This window comes from Macaca fascicularis, chromosome 3 (assembly GCF_037993035.2).
Source record: "Macaca fascicularis isolate 582-1 chromosome 3, T2T-MFA8v1.1".
NCBI classification, from domain to species: Eukaryota; Metazoa; Chordata; class Mammalia; order Primates; family Cercopithecidae; genus Macaca; species Macaca fascicularis.
In genome coordinates this window covers 32655412-32673915 of record NC_088377.1, presented here as the reverse complement: position 1 = coordinate 32673915, position 18504 = coordinate 32655412, and the positions used below count along the sequence as shown (strand labels likewise).

The following is an 18504-nucleotide window of genomic DNA, read 5'->3' as shown; positions in this document are numbered from 1 at the left end:
GGAAGGAAGGAAAGAAGGAAGGAAGGAAAGAAGGAAGGAAGGAAGGAAGGAAGGGAGGGAGGGAAGGAGGGAGGGAAGGAAAGTTTTTACAATCATAGGTGTTGACACGTGTGTGTCCCAGACACCTAGAGGGATTTCTCTGATGAACTTCCTGCATAGTCAGAGACAGGAATGAGGATTTCTAAACTTACAGATGCTCTTACAGACATGGTCTCCCTGATCTCCATAAACTTTAGCCAGCAATTCAGGTGGAAACAGAAATAATATCTACAGTCCTGTTGCTTATAATGGCAGTATATTAAGAACGGAAGTATTGGAAACTAACATATTTCACATCAGTTTCATTTTTCATCTAACTCTGTGTCTTCTTCAAGGTAATTAAGCTTCCTTATGCCTTAGGCTCTTTACATATGAGGCTAAATAAGAGTCATTCTCTCACAGTTGTTACAAATATTAAATAAATTAGTGTACAAAGACCTGTAAGCACAGCAACTGACATGAAAATAAACCAACGATGAATATAGAAAAATAAAATATTTTAGTTGGAAAAACAGATAAGGAAAATTGTTATGTTCTATAATTTAAGCATTTGTAGAGTGTAATGCAATAACATTTCATCAAATCTGAATACTGTATATGCTTAGAAGTTTGTAAAATCACTATCAGTAGTGGGCACTAGTAGTAAGAGGGTAAAACAGTCAGTTGTGGTTGCGCATGCCTGTAATCCCAGCACTTTGGAAGGCTGAGGTGGGAAGATCACTTGAACACAGGAGTTTGAGACCAGCCTGAGCAACATAACAAGACTTCATCTCTACAAAAAATTAGAAAGTTAGCTGGGCTGGTGGCATGGCGCCTGTGGTCCCAGCTACTCAGGAGGCTGAGACGGGAGGTAGTTTGAGCCCACCCAGGAGTTTGAGGCTGCAGTTAGCCATGATTGGACCACAGCAACTCCAGCCTGGGTGACACAGCACAACACTGTTTCCAAGGTAAAAACAAAATTCAAGAAGAAAAATAACAGTAACTTGCATGTATATTAAGCAAGCCTATTTTAACTAATATAAGTATAGAATACTTAACTATTATTCCTCCTATTTCTTTTTTAATTTGGAATTTATCTATATACAGCAGAGAGTTCTGAGACATACATTAAAACCCTTAGAAGTTATTGAGATTCCAGTACATGCAATGGGTTTCTTTTGTAATAATTCTGCAAGAATTTACCAGTTTCTGTTATAGAATATCTATAACAGGCACATGGTAAAACTGTGGTTAACATGTATTCGGATTTACTCTTTTTAAATTCATGAACATGTTTATTGATAAGTTTTAGGAATAAAAGAAAATAATAAATTATTTTTGATATAGGACTCAAAATCTATTGCTACATGTTATATACATGAATGTTTTGAACCTTCTCATAGCTGTAAGACCTATTTGAAAATACTAATAACAAAATCTTTGTCCATTAATTATTAATTAAAAAGTTTCATCATTTTTATTTGAGGTAACATTATTTATAATATGCATTGCATTTGAATTGGCCAATAGGTCACTTGAAATAGAACCAATGACAGTTAACAAAAGCTAAATGATTAAATATTTTCTTCATTTTTAATATTGTCACTTTTTACCCTACTATAGTATTTACGATTAAAAAAACACACACACAAAAACAAGACAATCTCTTTCAGAAATTCTGAGAGTATAGTATGAAGAGTTTATGTTTCTGGGTTAGGAAATGTAAACTAACATCTGGTGTGTAGTGAAGACAGTGATTCCCTATATTTCAGACCAATTTCTTGATGGTTCTGTTTCTAGACATAGACCCTTTCTAGACAAAATTTCTTTTCAGTAAATGAAAGGATTTGCACTCCTTTTTCTATGCGCCTTTCATTTGTAGGGATTATCGTAGCATCCACCTCTGCCAATTTTTTTTTTTTTTTTGAGAAAGGGTCTTGCTCTGTTGCCCAGGCTGGAGTGCAGTGGCACGAACATGGCTCACTGTAGCTCTCAATCTCCTGGGCTCAAGCAATCTTCCTGCATCAGCCTCCTGACTAGCTGGTACTATGTGCACATGCCACCATGCCCAGCTAATTTTTGCATTTTTTTGTAGAGATGGGGTTTTGCCACATTGCCCAGACTGGACTAGAACTCCTGAACTCAAGTGATTCACCCGCCTCAGCCCTGCAAAGTACTGGAATTACAGGTGTGAGCCCATGCACCTGGCCGGATACTGCTCTTTATTCATATAATATGCAAAGAAAATTACCCACCAAAATAAATGTGAATTAAGAGGAAAAAAGAGTTATTTTAAGACATAATTACAAATGGAAAAATATCACTTCCATGTTAAAAGGAAAGAATCCAGTTGAATGTATGAAAAACATAGCTGTACATCTATTCTCACATCTCTTTAAATCCATACAGAATGAAACCATCTGTCTAATGAAAATAAGAATTCATTCACAACAAAACTTAGCATTTCCAATGTTACCATTTTCTGTGATATGTTTTGTTCAAAGACGTACATATTTTCAAATATATTTTTATTTTGAATAAGGAAGTCAAGATTAACAATATTCTAAGCATATTATAATAGTTACTGCTCTTAAGGCAAATAATGATGGAGTAAAGTATCATTTTGAAAATAGTTTAATGTCATAAATATGACTCTAACTCACTATAAAATACAGGCTTTATTAAATACTCTATCTTTAGATTTTAAATATTTTGAGGTATATCATTCTCCATATTAACTTTTATGATCTTCCCTAAACCTACAATTGTCAACTATTTGTTGCACTTAATCAAGTAAATATCATATAAAATTAATCTTAAATAGAAGCACAAGTCATGCTTTTAAAAACTTTTTTGTATTATTTGGAAAATGTTACTTTGAATTTTTCTTATATTAGGGAAAAAATCATGATATGTTATCTAGCTATATTTTAAACTAAAGATGCTTGTCTATCCATTATTATGTATATGGGTCAGAAAGAATTAATATTAAAAATCATTTATTCAGGGGCCGGGCGCGGTGGCTCAAGCCTGTAATCCCAGCACTTTGGGAGGCCGAGACGGGCGGATCACGAGGTCAGGAGATCGAGACCATCCTGGCTAACCCGGTGAAACCCCGTCTCTACTAAAAAATACAAAAAACTAGCCGGGCGAGGTGGCGGGCGCCTGTAGTCCCAGCTACTCGGGAGGCTGAGGCAGGAGAATGGCGTAAACTCGGGAGGTGGAGCTTGCAGTGAGCTGAGATCCGGCCACTGCACTCCAGCCTGGGAGACAGAGCGAGACTCCGTCTCAAAAAAAAAATAAAAATAAAAAAAATCATTTATTCTACCTTTCCAAAGATAGGAAATCATTTATTTTTGTTTCCTTCAGAAAAACTTGGATGGTAACTTCCAAAGAGTTTAAAAATATTGACCATTGTTCTATATCTCATCAATTCAAAAGGTCATAATAAATGAAAGAAACCAACCTCTTTCTCTGAAAATGGGTGCCTAACATACAAAGACTGATAGACAATAAATGAATCCTTCAAAAAAAAACTGGACTCAGCTATTGTTTATCTCAGAAAGAGATTAAAAATTTTATTTACCTAAGAAAAGAAATGTACACATATTGGAGAAATTTTCTGACATTGGTACATTGTAAATAGTTGTTTTATGTTATTAATAAATCTAGAGTTCTACAATAGAATCTAAACTTTATCCCATGACCTATTTTTTTTAAAGTAGCACTTATTGCCAAGACAAAGAACAGAGCAACATTCTACATATTAATATTACCAATTTGTCAAGTTACCAGTATATGGTGTTTTGATGCTTCTCGAAACACAGCCCAATTTTTTGTGTAGTAATAACATTAGTTCAAGAGAATAGCAAATATACATCTCTACAACAAACTATCATAACAACATTCAAAAATGAGAAAAGTCTTATATTTAACTTAACATTTCCATTTTACAACCTTCTCATAACTCTATTTTGAAGAGCTAACCTCTTGAGATAAAATTCATTCAGTAGACTGTTTAATAGACATTGACAATCTCATAGTCATTAAAAACGTGCAAGAAGACTTTATGATAACAAACACTCAGAGACCACTAAATTGATTTTTTTGAAGTTGAGCTGAACTCAAACTTCACTTACAGATGTAAATGTTCCAATATGCACTATAAGACAAAATTACAGAGACAATAATTGCTAGGTGTGATTTAAAATCCAACTTTGCAATTTAATTTTTCCATATTTGCCATGAGGCATTAAACCCTATGTTTGACTTATGACTCACAGATGAGAACATTGTATGTGTTCAAACACACGTATGTGTTTATTTTCTATTAAATAGTTTGATTTTATTTAACTATGTATGAAATTTCCTTACCTTTGGTTTTTGATGTTTCTCCTTCTCTGAAACATTGGATGGCTTTCTCTTGAGCATTTTGAATTCTGACTACTCCTAGTGAGTGCACTTTCTGCTGTTACAGAAACAACTGAAAATAGTCAGCAGTGTGCTGTCTAATGTACAGCATCAGATAAGGTTGAGCCCAGGGACCTGCCACTTCCTCCTTCGGTCAGGATATGACTTCAACATTTACATGGGTAATTTTTTTTCTTACGGTAATTCTTTGGTAACTCTTTATTGTCCTGCTATATTCTATGAGGTATGTTCCAAATCTCATACTTAGATATGCCTGCAGTTGCAAGAGCCGTAAGGATTTCAAAACAAAACTCATTATATAAAAGCAAAAATCTACAATGTATTCCATGGGTAGAAAAAAGAAAAATCAGAGACAATAACTGAAATAAAACTTGAGATGTTGGCTTTCTATTATTAAAAAAAAAATAAAAGAATACTCAAGGTAGTCAAGTTTACATATACATATACACATTTTTTTTTTCTTTTTTTCTTTTTTTGATACAGAGTCTCGCTCTGTCACCCAGGCAGGGGCATGATCTTGGCTCACCGCAACCTCCACCTCCCGGATTCAAGCGAGTCTCCTGCCTCAGCCTCCCGAGTAGCTGAAATTACAGGCACGTGCCACCATGCCTGGCTAATTTTTTGTATTTTTAGTAGAGATGGGGTTTCACCATGTTAGCCAAGATGGATCTCCTGACCTCGTGATTCGCCCACCTCAGCCTCCCAAAGTGCTGGGATTACAGGCATGATATATTTCTAAATAAACACTGTTAGAAGATGAAATAAATAAAAACTGTTAGACGACAAAATAAGTTAGACCTTAAACAATATTAATCCTACTTGAAGCATGTATGCATATATTTTAAAATATGGATTAGACCCATTCTAAATATAAATGGGAACCTGACTCTAAAAGTAAATGTTTACGCATATGTTACTTTTCTAATGTATTAAGATGTTGTAAAGTCCTGGTTAACAAAGAGATCAATTAAACAGAACCCCCAATTAACCATATATCTCTGTGCTACAAACGATGCCATATTCTGATAATTGCTGTCCTGGTGATGAGTCAATGGATCAATGGTTTCTTCAAATGAAACGCCCAGAGCCTCTATTGAATAGGCCTAGTAGAGCTAATATGACTTACTAAGAGTTTCTTCCTGGTTTTAAACTGTTTATTATCATGAAAAAAGCAAAATACCCAGAAGTAAAAGGAAGAAGTTCAAGCTTTATTGTTAACTAGGGATTTACCAAAGGGAGACTTGCAAAATATATGAAACTCTGGTTCTGTTTGAGCAAGCCAGATTAAGAAAATAAACCGAAATTTCTGTTTATAAATCCTCTGAATTGAAAAGCAGTAGTGCCGTATTCTTAATCAGCAGCTTTTCCACTGACTTTGTTTCTCAGACTTCCCTCACACTTCTAAGCCCCACTCCCTGAGGCCCAAATTTTACTAATTCATTTAACAAATGAGATTCAAATTTCACTAATTCATTTAATAAATATTAAATTGATTGTCTATTTTGTGCTATCTGACAATATTTCAAACCTCTTGACTAGCTAAAAACAATCTGTTTTTGTTCTATAACAGAATTGAAAGAATATACTTTTCAAGATTATGGTTAATATGCCTATTATTTTATTACCAGGTAATAAAAGCAGACTTTTAATTTTGAGAATTATTGAGCTAGTGTTTTCGAATTCTGACATAGACAGAGAACACTGGAAAACCTGAGAATGCTGAGGTTGGGTAACTCCCTAGAAATACATCTCTTAGACTTTCAGTTTGGGCTTGGGTTAAGAAAGTAGGCTAGGCAGATCTTTTGTTTCATCTCTTAACAAATTGAAAGTCATAAAAAATACATTTTTTAAGTGAACCTGTTGCACCCTCAACACCCCCTTTTCTTCATCTATGAATAAAAATTAATTATGGAGTTGAATCAATAACAAAATGGCAATGATAATGCTTGTACTTACTACATGGCAGAGTTTTGTTGATAATAAAATGAAACATCAATAAAGGACATACTTATTAGATGATTCATCATTACAGTAAGGTTTTGTGTCAAAAAATGTTTGTGAACTCTAAATAGGCATGATGTTTCAAACAGTTTGGGGCGGTGCTTGCTGTAGGTTATATTTCTCCAGTGTTTCTATAATACAATGCTAAAGAATAGAGAACACTTACATTTATGAGACCCATGTCTGGACTAGATGCTGTTTTTAAAAGTATTATACTCCAGCAAAAAAAAAAAAAAAAAAAAAAAAAAAATATATATATATATATATATATATATATATATCCATTTATGGATCTCTAGGCACTTCACCGTCTTTAACATTACAAGAAATATTTAAAATGTAAACAAAATAAGTATTTTCCTTCAAGTGCAGGTGGAAAAGGAATTTTCCAATCGTTCTTTCACTCAAGAAAAATGTTTTCTGGGGGTTAAAAGACAGATTTGACATTTGAGGTCCCATTCATTACCTATGTGAAACTTCTTGATCCCCAAAAAGATCAAGTGACAAGGTGGTAAATGTTTTTATCAATTATCTACTATTTTATGGAATTTGGAGACACCAAGATAGTTAGTGAGTGACACAGTGATCCAGCAAACTCAAAAGTCACAGATGGACAGAACAAGAATGAAGTAGAGTCAGTACTGAGCACACCTAACTCCTGACCATGTTTAAACCACTGGGAAACCTGTTGCTTAACATGTGTTCTGAAATAGGGAAATTGCAAAAGCACAGTCTTGGTGCTTTACAATACCTTAATGGTCTTACATCCCAGACAGAATGGAACTTTGTGTACAATCTCTGTGTCACAAATCATGAGTAAAAATTTTAAAGAAATTGCAGTTGAATGACAAAGATTGAGGTGTATTTCTCAGGAAAGTAAGGTGAGCCATAAAAGGATTGTTTCAGCAATCCAACAAATATTTTATTTAGTGTATTGCTAAAACACAAATCATAAAATTCGAAGCATAGGTGGAAGGAAACTAGAGATCATGGGACATTCAAAGTGATGTCCTCGATTCTGAGACATTGAGGATCTCCATCTACATCTCTCTGCCTTCCACCATCAGGTTGAAGAATACAATTAGATAGTAGTTTGGATTAATCCTACTCTACATTTTTTTTTTTTTTAGGACATGTACACTTGTTCAATGGATGAAGGGTTTTCAAATCAAGTCTTTTAGAATGAAACTAGATTCTCCGCATTGCTCTAACAGTTAAAACTTCTCTAACCTGTAGAGTTGGTTGGGCACAATCTTATGTATGCCTCCATGTATTACTGGGACAACCATGACCAAGGGATATTTTATTAACTCTAACTGAAAATCCTCCTGACTATACCTCAAGTGCTTTGTTACAGGAGGACAACAGAGAGACAAATTTCAAGAATTTGAAAATAAGCAAAATAAGGTTGTCATCACAGAGCCCAACTCTGAAATTAACATTTAATATAAGAATAATCATTTTATAGAAAAAAAGAACTGTATTCCATTCAAACCTGTAGAATTTACTCATCTATGATTAAGAAAAGGAGTCATTCATACAAGTAACTTAACCTTGATAAATCCTCTCTTCTTTTGGGCCCCCTCAGAGAAGGCTTACTTTCTATAGTACAGGGAAGAGAATTGTATTCAAAGAAGTTGAGTGGGGATATTGTGTTCCTACCTGTTTGTGGCTTCATGGAAGTGGAGATCCTACAACATATTAAAAAAACTGTTTCTTTCTAAGGGTTTCCTGAAATAAGTACACACTGACATCTGATGATGTCCTGTGCAATTCTGTATTTAATAATTCAGATGATGGTGCCAAGCTCTATAGAGGGGTCTTGGTGTTGTACCCTCCTCTAGTTATCTAGCTTATTCTTACCATAAGTGGATTAAACATCTCAACACCTCCTTGTTTGGATTTGGGAATTTAAGAGAAATGATGGAATGGATATTCCCCCTGGCCTATGGGAGGGGTGAAGGAAGTTGGGGGGGGGGGGGATAGTTGCTTCCTTGTGCATCTCCTATATTTCCTAACTCTCTAAAGTTATTTACTCATTCTCTCTCTGGAGTTCCTGTTTACTGATTCCTTTCTCTAAGGGACCCAGCCCCTACCCAGCTCTTGAAATCCCTTCTAATGTGTTACTAATTGAAAAGCTCTACAGTCACTTTTGGCCGGGCGCCGTGGCTCAAGCCTGTAATCCCAGCACTTTGGGAGGCCGAGACGGGCAGATCACGCGGTCAGGAGATCCAGACCACCCTGGCTAACACGGTGAAATCCCGTCTCTACTAAAAATACAAAAAAAAAAAAAAAAAAAAAAAAAAATTAGCCGGGCGAGGTGGCGGCGCCTGTAGTCCCAGCTACTCGGGAGGCTGAGGCAGGAGAAAGGCGTAAACCTGGGAGGCGGAGCTTGCAGTGAGCTGAGATCCGGCCACTGCACTCCAGCCTGGGCGACACAGCGAGACTCCGTCTCAAAAAAAAAAAAAAAAAAAAAAAAAAGAAAGAAAAAAGAACAAAAAGAAAAGCTGTACAGTCACTTTTCTGCTTCTCCTGGTGACCTGCTCCAGCAAGTGACAAGCTCATGTTTTGGGGAGATTAGGGGAAGATAAAATTCTGATTCTGTTAACAGGAAGTGGCAAGAAGATGGGAGCTACTGAGGTGTGCTGTTTCCAACAAGATGTGAAATCAAGCATATCTATCACAAAGACTAATTTCTTCTAAAAACTGGCCTCAAGTCTACATGAGAAATTAATATTTCACCTGTTAATTTCTCCCTATAAGATCTTGCCTGAGTTTCATTGCAGAGTTCCGAAAAAGTCAACTAACAACGATGAGGTGATACCCAAATAAATTCTAAATAATTAGTGAGTTTGGGGAGAATCTGAATTAATTTTACCTCAAACAGAAAAGGACAATAACACAGACAAGTACTGGAAGTATCCATTCAAGTTGGTGAGTTAAAGAAAAAGAGAGCTTAATCAACTTTGAGTATCTTAATCCTCCAGACAAGATAATCTATTGCATGGAGATTAACACATCATGCCATTTTTAGCTGGATTTCAGTAAACAAAAAATGTGTTTAACTACTTCCCTTTGTTTTTGTTTTAAGCTCTATGAATAAATGATGATTTAACTCCTTGGGTAGATATGTCTACAGGAGATAAAGGCAGTATTCATATGGACATCAAGTACCTGGAATCTGTGATTGCCATTTCTCATTATAAATTTAAATACTGCCATTGTGGTTCATTAGAATGTATTCCCAGAAAAGGATCTACCCTTGGTGTGCTCAAAATACTATGTTTCTGAGAGGTTAGAGTTGCTAGTCAGACTCTGGATATCTTGGGAAGCCTCTTAGAGAGCCTGGCCTGGAAAAATTACTGCTTATTTTAAATTTCCAAAGAGATAATGTAGCACATTATCTTGTTATCTTGGTTATAGAAGAAACAGATAATTGGGATAAATAAAAAGGACCAGTGATCTAAGATGAATGGTGAACCTAAAGAATCATACAGGATAAAACTGCCTTGAAGAGACAAAGAACTTCATAAATTACATCTATGCCTTACAAGATGTTTGAATGTAAGAGAAGACCGAGTACCAAGAATGAGTAGTATCAGTTCAAAGTGATTGGAAAAATTAGGGAGGCTGATAAAGTTTAAGATTCAAAATAAATGCAAATTACTCGGATTACTTCAATAAATTATAAGTATTTCCTTTCTAAGTGGTTTTAAAGTCATATAAGGACCATAATGTGGTTGACATAACAAATAATGATAAAATTTAATCCATATATGATTAAAAGTTACAATATTCATGAAGTAATACTTCTCCAAGTTAATAACATTAATAATAATGACTGTCACCTTGAGTGTTTATTACATAAAAGAAATTATGCTGTGTGCTTTGTAAATATTTTCAATATAATCTTCACAAAAATCTTCATAAGCTGGTACTAATATTATCATCCTCAACTTCCTGGTGGGGTTTGGTAGCGTGTCTAGTTTGCACAGCTAGGAAGTGGTGGAGTCAGGATTCAATCCAAAGCCTCAGCTCATAACCATCACTCTATGTCATAAGTAGGTCTTGGCATACCTAAATACCTGGCATAAAATGGGAATGATTAATTTGGCTGTTGGGGTCAGGAATGCTAAGAGCTAGGGGGAGGGTGATGTTGAGTTGCTGGCTGCTGGTTGAAAAGAGAATTGGTTCAATCATTACATGTGTAAAAAAAATTGAAACCAGTAAATCTGCAACCAATCCAGAACCCTTTCCTATAATTAAGATTCAGTATCATGGGGACAAGTCTGCATTTCAGGCCCCTCTCCAACCCAAGCTACCTTGCTGTGACACTTATGGGCCCTCAATTCTACCCTTGATAATAATCATTGTCTCTAATTTTATGCTTACAAAAATGGGTGTAGGTAATCAGAGTACAAGCACAAATGAGACTTACGCACACTTTATGAAATTCCTTTCTATGAAGTTCCTTGGTGCTATGGTCTGAATGTTCATGTGGTCCCAAAATTCATATGTTGGAATTCTCACCCTCAAGGTGGAAGGTAATAGTAGGTAGGGCTTTTGGGAGAATTAGGTCATGGGGACAGAACCTTTATGGATTGCATTAGTGCCTTCATAAAAGAGGCTGTAGAAACATCCCTCACTCCCACTTTTCCACAATGTGAAGACAGAGCAAGAAGGTGCCATCTATGACCCAGGAAACAGGCCCGCACCAGAAGAGAAATCTCCTGGTGCCTTCATCATGGACTTCCCAGCCTCTAAACTGTGAGAAATGAATTTCTGTTGTTTGGAAGCTACCCCAAGTTTATGGTATTTTATTATAGCAGCCCAAATGGACTAAGTCACCTGTTTTTGTTAAGGCATCTATCTGTAAAGTTACGACCACAAGCACATTCCGTTTTCTCCTTGAGTTGGAGGTTTAGCTCTCCAATTTCTGTTTCTAAAGAGTGTTTGTTATTCTCCCAATCTTTGGCTCTTAATTTTGTGTTTTTGCTTGCCTCAATATCAAATCCAAGTTGTGGTTATCATCTTCACATTTCTACAATATTGTTCCTTTCTACATTTCTAGATGTCATTTAAAGTTTTGCAAACATAAAAATACTTACACTAAAAAGGTCAGAAAATACAAGCACCCTCTCCCATCCTTCTCTATTCCTGGACTTCCTCTTTCAACTCTTTCGCTGATCCTTCCAATATTTAAAAAAAAAAAGTTTCTAGTTGGTTAGGTTTCTTTTTCTAAATCATAGACCAGTATTTTCTTGATTTATGCATTAGGCATTATCTACTGATTCCTGTTTTTGTCCATGAGGATTTTGTACTCTTCTCACTTCCCAACTCCTTTATAATTATTTTGTTAAATCATTGTTCACTATTTACATTATCATGATGTAAATAATTTATTCATGGCTGAGTCAAATAGTGTTTAATGCTTTATGTTCCTTTTGTTGCCTATTTTTGGAATTTCTCCTGTCTTTCTTTTTATATGATTGGTTCTCTATATACTGTTAATATTTCCCCAATAAATGCTCTGGCAGGTATTTTAAGTGATTTGTTTCAAATATTTAATTTCAAACATCATACTTGTCATTTCAAATGCTCAAACACATTAGACATTTTTTTCTGTTCTAATGTGTTCTAACATGGCTTAGTTGTTCTCCATTGAGGATGGAATGGAATTTCTCCTTAATCACTTCCAATTATCTCTTGGCCTAAGTCTCACATGATGTTTCTTTTCGTCTGCTCTCTCATTTGCAGAAACACACCTCCGTAACAGAAAAAGGGCACTTACATCCTTTTAGACCCTTCATATTTGAATGCTATATTGACTTGAAATCAAATTCTAGCCTGGAAATCACTTTTTTTCTTAATATTCAGAAGGCTTCTCCAATTGTCTTCTAGCTTTCAGAGTGTTGAGAAGTCTGCACAAGCCATTGTGATTCCTGGTTTGTTGTGTATGGACTGTTTCCCACTTTCTTTTTCTCTGCCTCTTTCCTCTATATTTTCTTTGCATCTTTGGTATACCCTAAAATGTCATATTATGTGTGTTGATATGGGTTATTTAAAAACTTCTCTTCAGGCCTATGTTACCTTAATAAGTTCTGCATCTCTCTTTGTTCTCTCCTTCTGGAAACTGATTAGTCCAATGTTCAACATACTGGATTGATACTCTCATTTTATTACATTGCTCTCTGTTTTTCATTTATTTGACAGTTAATTTTCCAATAAAATTCCATTACTCTTTCTACTAATTACTGTAAAAAATGTAATAAATATTTTATTTTAGCTAGGTTTTTAATTTGCATAAATACTTTCTGATTTTTCCCTTTTCATAACATTCTGTTCTTAAGTTTTGGAAAGGCAGTGACACGTAATGGTTACGAGGGTGGACTTTAACCACACTGCCTAGGTTCAAATCCTGACTGTCATTTACCTGGGTGCCCTTGACAAGTTATTTAGCCTTTCCATAAAATGCACATGATAGTAATGCTTGAAAGATATGGCTATGAGAATGAAAAGAGACACTATTATGGAGTTGTTGGAAAAGTGCTTGGCACATACTAAACACTAGATAGTAAGAAGTAAATACTTGGAATATATACTATTATCTTTCTGAAGTTATTATCATTTTTACAATTTTCCTTCTATTCCCTTCATTCTCTTGTTTTATTCTGACTTCTTCTGTTTGCTTTGATTTCAGTCTTTCATATTTAGGCTGTTATCAAGTGTCTGGAGATTGTGCTCTGTAGATACATTACTAAGATCATGGTATAAAAACCCCAACTGGAAGTTCTATGTAAATGGGTGGGCTTGTCAGGTGATCAAGTAGCAAGGAAGCTTTTTGTTTTCTTTCTTTTTTTAAAAAATGTTTTTATTTTTTTGAGACAAAGTCTTGCTCTGCCACCCAGGCTAGAATGCAGTGGCATAATCACGGCTCACTGCAGCCTTAACCTCCCAGGCTCAAGCAATCCTCTCACTCAGCCTCCTAACTAGCAGGGGTTACAGGCATGCACCATAATGTCTGGCTTATTTTCTATTTCTTGTAGAGATGGGTTCTCACTGTCTTCTCAGACTGGTCTTGAACTCCTGGACTCAAGAAATTCTCCTGCTTGGCCTCCCAAGTGCTGGGATTACAAGCATGAATCACCACACCTACCCCGAGGAAGCTTTTTCATCAGAAGACCCTCAAATGCCAGTTTCTGGAGTTCGTTTCTTTGTGACTATTCAGGTCTATACATACTCACCTTTCCATGCCCTTCTGGGCTGTGGAGAAAAGAAAGTAGTTTCCTTGTTGCCTTCAAAGACTGAGCCTCTCAGGGCCTCTGTAGTGCACACTGACTAATTTCATTGCAACCTCCTCGTCTACAATTTCTGAGATTGCAACTTGCTCCAATTCTCCAAAACATTAGTTGACATCCTTTCTATCCTTCTCCCAAATCTCTTTGTCTCTTTAGGTTTGCATCATCTTGGTAAATGTATGTAGCTATTTAAACAAAGTCTAGTTTTTGTCAACTATACTCCTTCACATTTTTTATTTTTTATTTTATTTTTTTTGAGACAGAGTCTCACTGTGTCGCCCAGGCTGGAGTGCAGTGGCGTGATCTCGGCTCACTGCAAGCTCCTCCTCCCGGATTCACGCCATTCTCCTGCCTCAGCCTCCTGAGTAGCTGGGACTACAGGCGCCTGCCACTATGCCCGGCTTTTTTGTATTTTTAGTAGAGACAGGGCTTCACCCTGTTAGCCAGGATGGTCTCGATCTCCTGACCTTGTGATCCGCCCGCCTCAGCCTCCCAAAGTGCTGGGATTACAGGTGTGAGCCACCGCGCCTGGCCTATTCCTTCACATTTTTATTAACTCCAAGTCTCTTCCTTCACCCTGCCCTTTAAAACATTTGCACATATCTATCTTATTTGCTCAGCTCCTAATTATATGAAAATATGGCAGGTGTTGATTCCTGTCAATACTCTCCCTACCTTACAGCTTTCAGACTGGCGTAGGGACATGGCAGAATGACACAGTAAGAAGAAGGCAAGACACACACATGAAGCCTTTCCACTGAAGCCCATTCTTACATTTAAGTGACTGTTCTTTCTCCACATTTTCATATTCTTCTCACGAGCACAAAAACACAGTATTCTGTGGAAGTTTGCCTTTTCATTCTTTATAAACAGGATAAAACAACCAAAACTCAAGTTTTTATTAAAAATCTTCAAAATAATTTTTAAACTTAGAATGTTATTCAGTACCACTGAATCGTGCCTCATTTGGCAGAAAGGCAATTCTGTCCATATTACAATACTGACAGAACAAATTGATCTAAATTTTGCACAGAAGTGCTTTGTTATTAACTTTTATCTGAACATAGTACACTTCGTGTATAATATTAAAATCCCCTGCTTAATTCATACTTTATTCCCCAGAAGCAAAGAGGAAAGCAGATTGTACTGATCAATAGACCATGATTTCCTGTCTCTACCTACTGAAGAAAAAGGCAATTAATAGAATTTCATTGAAGAGATATATATGAGCTTCCTTTCCTCAGAAAAGCTATTCTTAAACAGGAAGAGCAAGATCATTTCTATTTCCTTTCTATTTTCACTCATCAGAGTGACCAGATTATTTTTCAGGCCTGATCGTTTGAAACTACAAAGTTGTAAAGCTATAGGAGAGAGTAACTGTAGAGTCTACTTCTTAAAACAATCAAAAGCCTCATATGATCTTCATGCTATCAACTCTGAGAACAATATAATGATAAGATGAAATACTCCAATTGCATGTCAGTCAAAATCAAATTTCATATGTATATTACATAAATATGCATATATACTTAGGTATATATGTACGTGTATATGCATGTGTGTGTTCATACACATACACATATAAGGATGTTTCAATTAAATGGAATTCCACCTTTTCTTTGTAACATGAAGGGTAATAAAAGAGCTTCTTAGGAGACTGAGTATATTGTAAATAGGTGCACATTGCTTTCTCCCACCCCAACACACAAAGTGAGGTTTATACATGAAGTGCAAAGCCATAGCGAGGCGGGCCGCCTCGGAAACCTACCTGCATTCTAATTTTAAAGCATTTGCATGTGTCATTTGTGGGAAGAGGAAACAAAAATCTAGTGATCATTTACAGGATTTTAGAAACATGTTACCTGCAACTCAATTCTATTTTTTTCTCTAATAAGAAAACTTTTCCATAACATTTGCAGCCATGCTTATGAGAAATGAAAGAAAAATCTGGTTTTCTTTGTCAACTGAGTATATAATAAATCAAATATCCAAGTTAACATCTGTGCCCAGCAACATTCTCTCCAACCAGAATAATAATAATAATAATAATAATAATAATAATAACAACTGATTAACTACAAACCAATATCTGATTGGAGAGAAATCAGATTTCTTGTTATGTTTCCAAGGGCATGTAATTCTGACCTCCTGAAGTGGCCCTTGCAAGCAGTGAAACACTCAGACTATTAGTTTTTGGCTGAGCAGGCCTGGCAGAAGAGTCTGCTTTTCCTTGTCCTACCCATCCACAGAGGCCCTGTGGTGTGAAGAGAACATGTGGACTTTGGAGGAGTGATGTAGAGTTGTGTTCAGACAAGCTACATGAACTTGAGCCTGACACCTGTCCTCTCTGAGTCTCGAATTTCCTCACTCATTAAAAGGAGAAAATAACATTTTTTTCATGAGATTATAGTTGGGATTAAATTGTGCAATATGCATAAAATTCCTGACACACAGACAGTCTTAACAAATACTCATTCCATCCTCTCTCCTTCAGGGACAAAAGTAGAAAGCATGAGATTCCTAGGAATTCAAATCCCATACTTCCTCCAGGACGTGGTCATAGTGTGACCCAGCTTCCGGGGAACATGTTCAACCCCTGTTTTCAAAGCCTGTACACACATCATTGCTCTTTTAACCTGGTGTTTTCTTGTCGTCACATGCTATAACGATATTTGAATATGCTATTTATCCCCGGCTACCAGTTAAGGGAAATTTCTATGGGGAATTCACTTCTGCTTTCACTTAGATTTAGCATTTAACTGTGGATTTGCAATTGCACTTGACACAAATTGCACACTCTTTTCCATCACCAGGAAGGCTGGAACACTTCTGGCCTTTGCCTATCTATGACATTCTCCTTTCTTTCTCTGACCTGGTCACGCTGGTGTCTCTGCACTTGGACCACCAGTCAGTTCTTTCCTATCCTGGGATTTTGCTCAAGCTCTTCCTTCTGCTGGAACTGCTTTTCCCTTTACTTTTGACATGGGTGGCTCCTTGTCATCAAAGTCTGCTTTCCTTCAGGCCACCTGTTCATGGAGGTCCTGTGGTGTGATGACAGCATGTGGACTTTAGAGGATGATGGCATAAGCCTTCATGTCACCTCCACAAAGGGCTGTCTCCAAGCAAGCACTTATAGGTGCTTGATTGTTTTTACTGTTTTGATGATTTTTTGTGTTGTTGGTTTATTTTGGTTACTGGAAGGCAGAAGTTAGGACTATTGCTAACACCTGGCAGACAGGGGCTCAAGAAATGTTTGTTGAATAAATGAATCATCTCAACTGTATAGGTGTGCACATTTTAGGCCACCTCCTTGGATTGACAAGTAACAGGTTTAAAACTGCAGAATCCATACCCCTCAAAACTCAAAAGGATGATGGCAGGTAGAACAAATGTTGAATTAGACAGTATCAGAAAAAAATTCAGCAAAAATTTGGAAACACACACACTACAAACTATTTAAAAAAAAAAATACTTTCGGCTGGGCACAGTGGCTCACATCTGTAATCCAATCACTTTGGAAGGCTGAGGCAGGTAGATCCACGTGAGCTCAGGAGCTCCAAAGCAGTCTGGGCAACATGGAGAAATCCCGTCTTTACTAAAAATACAAAAAATTAGCCAGGCGTGGTGTTGCACACCTGTAGTCCCAGCTACTTGGGAGGCTGAAGCAGGAGAATCGTCTCAACCCAGAAGACGGAGATTGCAGTGAGCCGAGATCACATCACTGCATGCCAGCCTGGGCAACAGAGCAAGACTCCATCTAAAAAAATAAATAAATAAAACAAAAACTTTCTGCTGTATGGAGAAATTCATAAGATATGTCAAAATACCTTCCTAATGATGATAATGATCTATTATTGATCTTTATAACATTCTGTCCCATGGCTTCAACATCTTTTAACATAAATTATTTTATTCTAACAGCTTTCCTGTGAAGTACTTATTCTGATTCTTATGCCTACGAAAAACTATTTGAATTTCCTTTTCTACCGACTCAGCTCCTGATTCCAGGACTTCTAATTCTGAACCCACGAGTTCTCCTGCAAAGCATTCATTGAAATGAACTATCTCCTTACCCACTGAAAGAAATTATGCCGGTCCCATCTCCTCTAAAATCCTGGCCCTATAATTCTCTGAATATTAGAACTTGACTTGAATTTGCCGACTCCTGTTTGTGCAGATAGTGCTTTAGAAAATCAACACTTCTCCTTTGGAAGAGAAAAGAAACTTTCTTTACAAGATAATAAATACATAGGGGAAAAACACGGGCTTTTGTTTGTCTAGTTTATGGTACAATCAGTATGTCATGTGGTTCATGCAAAAGCAGCTTCTTTATTTCAGCCAGCAAAGGTCATCTCTTCTGGCAACCAGTAGGTGAACAGAATCCACTCAGTAGTATCACCTTACCAAGGCAGCAATGGGGAAACTACAGAAGTTTGTTGCTGGTCTTTAAACCAGCACAGTTTTGATCACCACCTTGGAAACCCCTAACAAGTTTAAGAGTTTTTTTCTATGACTGACTAATGTCTTGACTAGTGAAGGGCCCTTGGGAGAATCTCTCTCTGTCTCTCTTCTTTTTCCAGAGACAGGGGCTCTCTGGGTTACCCAGGATGTAATTCAATAGCATGATTATGGCTCACTGTAGCATTGAACTCATGGGCTCCAGAGATCCTTCTAGGCCTCCTGTATTGCTAGGACTACAGGTGTGTAGAGACAAGGTTATCCCTATGTTGCCAAGACTGGTCTTGAACTCTGGGCC

General features: G+C 36.7%; 1 protein-coding gene and 1 long non-coding RNA gene across 4 annotated transcripts in view; one reads left to right on the top strand and one right to left on the bottom strand.

Annotated features, from left to right (window-relative positions):
• SAMSN1 (SAM domain, SH3 domain and nuclear localization signals 1) overlaps window positions 1-18504 on the bottom strand; it is a 167937-nt gene that overhangs the window by 57633 nt on the left and 91800 nt on the right. Inside the window, exon 1 of one of the 2 annotated variants that reach the window (XM_005548935.4) lies at window positions 4393-4503. The exons of the other annotated variant lie outside the window; for it this stretch is intronic. Within the exon in view, the coding sequence (XP_005548992.1) occupies window positions 4393-4449 (57 nt within the window). The 5' untranslated portion in view covers window positions 4450-4503. Of the gene's footprint in view, window positions 1-4392; window positions 4504-18504 lie in introns of those variants that run through there. 2 annotated transcript variants of the gene reach the window in all.
• Window positions 1-18504, top strand: part of LOC135970031 (uncharacterized) — a 218737-nt gene that overhangs the window by 165784 nt on the left and 34449 nt on the right. The window lies entirely within an intron of this gene.